The sequence below is a fragment of the Podarcis liolepis genome, assembly GCF_965112155.1.
Source record: "Podarcis liolepis genome assembly, chromosome: 1".
Classification (NCBI taxonomy): domain Eukaryota; kingdom Metazoa; phylum Chordata; class Lepidosauria; order Squamata; family Lacertidae; genus Podarcis; species Podarcis liolepis.
The window spans coordinates 106098865-106104864 of NC_139554.1; the positions used below are offsets into that span (position 1 = coordinate 106098865).

The window sequence follows — 6000 nt, forward strand, 5'->3', positions numbered from 1 at the left end:
TGGTGGGAGACATCTCTCTCCAGCCTCAGACAGACAGAGAGATCCAATGGATTCGCTGGCTTCTGGGATGCTCTCCCAGGAACCAGAGGACTGCAACATTAATGTTGAGATAGATGACACTAAACTTGAGCACTATGAGAAATTCCGTAAATTCTTAAAATAATTCTCCTTATCACATTCTTTCACAAAGAGCCTAGATGGTCCAGTTCTCCAGAGCTTCCCAGTCATCTCCTGCCTACCCCCATTATCATGCCTAGCAAAAGGGCAACTGAAGAGAAAGGAGGAAAATCTGAAGCATCAGTACTACAGGCCTCGATGATAAAACCAAGTTGCATGAGAGGTAGGGCTGGAGGAGAGGAAATATATTAAAAGGATTTACTTAAATAGCAAGTTAACTAACCAGAAGCCAGCTTTGAAGAAAAGTCACAGCAGGTGACTCCAAGATCATGAGCTTTCTCATTATACAAGCACTTCATTGTCTCATCCCAAACAGTTAAATCTCCACATGATGATCCAGTCACAAAGAAACTTGCATCAGGAGCAAATGCACAGGCTACCAAAGAACCATCTTTAACACTGCCAGATCTGAAAGACAAGAATAAAGGATCATGACTTTTGGAAGTGCAAATCACATAAAATATTACAAGCCTGATAAAGTAAGATAAGCATGAATTTAACCAATTCTGAAAAGGAGAATATAAACAATCTAATGCAAAGCAATTTTGCTGGCACCTCATGCACCTACAAAGGCACAGATAAATCATCTAACTACGAAATATCAAGACCTGCCTGTTGTCTATTTACTTGCAGTAGGGTATGGCTGTGTTTAGCTGCAACATTAAATTATGATTTAGTATTACAAGAATGAGCTTCGCTTAGCCTTGAGCTTGCTTCACCTTTCTTCTCTCCACCTCAGGTACAGCTGGAAGGACCTTGGAAGCTTCAACTTCAGTTTTAAATCAACCAGTTTAGCATGTTGTCTGCTCCCTAGACTGTTTAATCCTGGCTACAGCTAAATGAGAAAAGCCAACTTTATAAACTATGGTTTGAAATTGTCCTCATTCAAGAAATCATACCTAAGACTAACTAAGGAGTCAGGTAACATAGCAAGCTGTGGTTAATTAAACAAAAGGGAAAACTTCCTAATTCTTATTTGGACATGCATTAGAAGAGAAGGAGGAAGCATGCAAGTGTGAGGCTTACTGTGGGTTGTTCTCATAATGCTGAACCAAGGTTTATCATTATATCTAAACAAGACCACTGAATCACATGAGCTATAGAAGAAAGCTGATCATTCTTTAATATATTAATTGCATAATAAAAACAGTTTCGAGCTAAATGCCAACTACATAAATGCATTATTCCAAAATGCAGAATTTCTAGCAATTTATATTTTAATGGGACCCATAAGCATCAGAAGGTACTGATACTTGTGGATTTAGAAACAAATTACAAGACAGTATAGCATGAAAGCAGCTGAGGGGGACACCAAGGAAACCGAGATGGTTTTTGGATCTATACAGAACTTACACCTAACATATTAATAATAACTACATCAAACTGGTGCTAAAAATTAGAAACACTTTCCCAAGTTCTGGCTCTGCTAGCCCTCACAAAAAAACAAAAAACCTGTTGCTCTGTGAATTTCAGTGTCTCATCAATAAACACAATGGGATGCTTATTGTAATTGTTCCGGTAGCGGATATCTAAATTGCTATTTAAGGAAAGTAAGTTATCACCATTTTTATTAACAACAGAAATTATACCGACTTCATCTTTACTACTGTATAATACAGTCTAATGGCTTCCTCCAAAGACAGAGAGGAATCTAAAAGTACTTTAAGAATGTAAAATTTGTGTGATGTCTGTCAGGTTCAGAGGTGACTCAACTCTGACCCTCCAGATGTTGTTGGACTACAGTGTGCATCATCCCTAACTATTGCCTAAGCTGGCTGTGGCTGAAAAGAGTTGTAGTCCAGCAACATCTGGAAGGCCACAGGTTAGCTACTCCTTTTCTAGTTACTGGGGCCTGACGTACTCACCGGTATACTTTAAAAGACTGAACATTCCAAAGATTTATACTTCCATCAGCAGCTCCTGAAACCAAGTACGTGGAATTAGGGGAAAATCGACAAATTCTTACAGGATGCCTACAGGGGTGCTCCAGCACTGCCAGTTTCAGTCCATTTTGAGTTTCCCACAGAACTGTGTTGCCATCCGTAGAACATGAAGCTAAAAGGTTTCCAAAAGGAGAGAAGCAGCAGCAGTGAACAGCATATGTGTGGCCTCTTAGTGGTGAGTAAGGAAGTTCATCAAAACTGCTTAAAGAATACAGACGGATAGATTTATCCAGGGAACATGTAGCCAAGTAAGAAGAAGAGAAGGCACAGTAGTTGACATCATCACTATGATCTGTCAAGGTGCAAATTAACTTCACCATTTGGTCATACAAAGTGACCTGAAATAAAGAAGAAAAAGTTATAAGCATTCATAAATGTCTAGATCATGTTCCCTTTTATTATCAGACATTATGATTAGAAGGTAAATATTTATCTTTACCACAAAAAATTCAAAAATATGAAGATACAAACCAGTTTAAAAATTGTATTTTACAGCCCAAGGAATCTTGAACATGTGACTCCAAAAGGTGCACAGCATAAATCGTATTTCCTAAATGTCGACACTGTCACCAATGCAGAATATTTATTTGCAAAGACACCCTTGTTCTAGGGACTGCAGCGCAGAAAAGAAACTCACTCCTGCCCTATCCATGGGCCGCTGATACCACCTGCCTCCAAGAAGGAACACCACAGCAAAAGGAAGACCAGCTGGGTCCCATTTATCAAGCAGAGAAGGAGCAGCTGATAGCAATTTACTTTCCCCTCCAGGAAAAAAACATTCAGCTCCAACTTCCAGTTGCCATGAGATTACAGAACAGAAGGAAAGCACACTCTGGATCTATCTAAGGCAGTGTTTCCCAAACTTGGGTCTCCAGCTTTTTTGGACTACAACCCCCATCATCCCTAGCTAGCAGTACCAGTGATCAGGTATGATGGGAATTGAACTTTAAAAAAACAGCTGGAGACCCAAGTTTGGGAAACACTGATCTAAGGGCTGCTGGGTTATGCATCTGTACTACCTGCCTAGATTAGATTGTATTGCTGAGAGTATGAAATTTCAAGAGCTGGTAACTGAATTTGCTTGTGTTCCTCCTCATTTTGTATCATGTATAGGGATAGCAGAAAATTCCACTAAGCAGACAAAGGAGCAGAAATTGCAGCAGTCTGCATGTTTGTGGTCAGGAACACATATTAGGCATGTGAATATGATCAGTATTGACTATTTATTTTTTAGCCTGGAAATGATACATAATTAACGACTGTGTCCACCCCTCCCTCCATTTTCTGTAATTTTGTCTCCATCAAAATAAATTGCCTTTACACTGAAACAGTGTGGAATTATGTAATTAAAGACTTCATTAAGGACATGTTTATTTACATTAAATTCAACCATAACAGACAGTAACATTAATAATATAGTTTTTGGCAGAAGCTGAACTGTTCTTCCTCAAGCCAATTTCTCATTCTGAGTGAGATGTGCCATGATTAAATGCTGCAGCCACACCAAAATCCTTCCACATAAAAACCTAGACTCAAAGGAAAAGGATTCTTGCCTACCCAGCCTTCTTCCTCACATACTAGTCCCCCCTGCCCTTTTTTTTGTATGAGTGTTTAATCAGGTGAGTCCCTCCCACTTACATTCCTAAATGGTACTGTCTAAAAATAACTAGGTCTTCTCTCAGTTTCATATTTGTAGAAGTGGGAATAATATTGATCCACTTTACAGGAATGATGCAAGTAGAATTGAAGTTATGGCTGTACACAATTCTACAATTTTTATTTTAAAAGAGTCTAAAATAATGAACAGTAGCACAAAAAGAACAGCTTTAATCTTCAATACCTGTGACTATAAATAGAATCCTCTAAGCAGCTGGAGTACACACACTTCTTAAATAATTCTTAAATATTGGCTTGGATTCTTCTGGTATGTTGTTAAAATCTAGTTACAGAAGCCTTGCTGGAATAATAAAAATAGCATAAACATTCAAAACAAATTATGGCTCATGTACCTTACCCAGTTGTACATATACTCAGCATGTGTTCCACACGTCTTGTATGTCTGATGAAATTGTACAGTCATTTATCAACAATTATTTAGATGGCACAATAATACCAATCAAACTTGAAAACCAGAATACCAAACTCTGATGAGTACTTATCAGACCACCTGATCATGAATACTGACTGTGTTTCAGCTATGATCTATATAGAATCATTTACATCTACCTACCATTTAAAGAACTTTACCTGTGAGTAAAGTTGTTTTTTAAGCCCAGTCCTATGAAGCTAAGAAAACTTGCTAGCCTAGGAGGTAAATCAAATGGAACTCTGAGAACTTAACTGTTGTGTAAACATACTTAGGATTGCACTGCATGGCACCTAAGCCTCCCTCCTCCTCCGTTATGTTACAAGAGCCATGTGCTTTGAAATTACTATTACAAAACATAAAACCATTTCTGTAACTGTAAGGAATATATGATAAGACTCTGAAACACATTCAAGTAAGGTTACCAGTAAGATTTTTTTCAGTGAATTCAGGGACACTCTTGAACTTCAGTAGGGATGATAAGATTTTGTCAGGGACTGATTTGTAAATCCAGGGACTGTCCCGGGTAACCTTAGTTTAAAGGTAACTTTGGAAGATTATTTCCATATACCACGGAGAGAAAAAGACAAAAAGATAGTACTGAGTTCCATATATTGTGCATATGATAGTTTGTATGGATGGATGCAAATTTAGAAATAAATTACAATTCAAGCAGAAATACACATCCCATCACAGTGGGGGAAGACTGACTGCTCCCCCTCAACCTGCTATCCGGGTTTTAAGTACTGATGCGCAACTTTTTTACAGCCAAATCCTAACCCTATCTACTCTGAAGGAAATCCTACTGAATTTCCGTGAGAATAAGTGGGGCCAGAACTGCAGTTTATGATTTCCACTTGTCACAATCTCAAGCGACAAAACTTTGTGCCGGTTGCGATAAAGCTTTACTAGTGTCCTCATTTCAGGAATATGAGGGTGTTTTTTTTTCATTCTACATTTTGATCTCCTTAACAAGCGTGCTTTATGCGAACTGGCTATTTGTTCTCACCAACCTTGGGCACCTGTGACGCGCGCTGATACTCAAATCAACTTCTTTATATTCAGTATATGTATCAGTCAGCGGCGTGACCCCAATAGAAACATTACCGCGCACCCCCCTCCAAAAAAACCCCCACACCTGGACCCTGACTGGCCAGGCTTTGAGAGGGCTCAAAACAGGCACCCATTTGAGAGGAGCCCCCTCCCCGAGACTCTGAGGCGCAAACCTCCGGCTCCCCCTCTCCCAGGCAGTGGGGGGCGTAGAAGACGAGAGTGAGGCGACGCCTGCCTAACGCCCCCTAACTGCTCCGAGGGGAATCAAAGAGGCGACGCCTGCGCAAAGGACGCCAGGCTTCTCCCCCCCCCCCCCAACACACCCCACGCTGCTCTCCGTCATTACGCCGCGCGCGCAGCCACCCGCCCGCCTTTTCAAACTTGAGCGTTCGGTGGCGGCGGTTGGAGGTTGCCCCGCTCCCTTCTCCCGCCCGCTCTCCCATTTTCCTTACCTCTTGTCTTGCGGCTGCGCCGAGGGCTCCGCGTCTTCCTCTTACAGCCTGCGCGAGCTTCTAGCTGACGGAGCACAACAACAACACTGTGGCCCCGCGAAGGTCACGTGCGCGCGCGACGCAGGAGGAATTCCACGCCCCCGCCGCCTCCGTGTCTGGAACTCCGGCTCACCTGCGGCCTGGTGACACGCCTCCAACTGGAAGGCGGAAACTGAGGATGGGGGGGGGGGGGAGAGTTGGCGAGCGCGGTGATGTCACCGCTGCCTCCTTTTCAACGCGGCCAAGGAAG

At 41.6% G+C, this 6000-nt stretch overlaps 1 protein-coding gene across 10 annotated transcripts in view; it reads right to left on the reverse strand.

The window, feature by feature from the left end:
- Window positions 1-6000, reverse strand: part of WDSUB1 (WD repeat, sterile alpha motif and U-box domain containing 1) — a 43796-nt gene extending 37796 nt beyond the window's left edge. For 4 of the 10 annotated variants that reach the window (XR_014523556.1, XR_014523557.1, XM_083494525.1 and 1 more), the window contains exons 1-4: window positions 5712-6000; window positions 3961-4077; window positions 2043-2458; window positions 401-585 (exon numbers count right to left, since the gene is read on the reverse strand). Coding sequence is in view for 7 of the 10 variants with exons in the window: in XM_083494525.1 (XP_083350651.1) it covers window positions 401-585; window positions 2043-2440 (583 nt within the window). In the remaining 3 variants the exon portion in view is untranslated. Of the gene's footprint in view, window positions 1-400; window positions 586-2042; window positions 2459-3960; window positions 4078-5219; window positions 5586-5711 lie in introns of those variants that run through there. The other 6 variants (XR_014523558.1, XM_083494526.1, XM_083494529.1 and 3 more) reach the window with 5 other exon arrangements.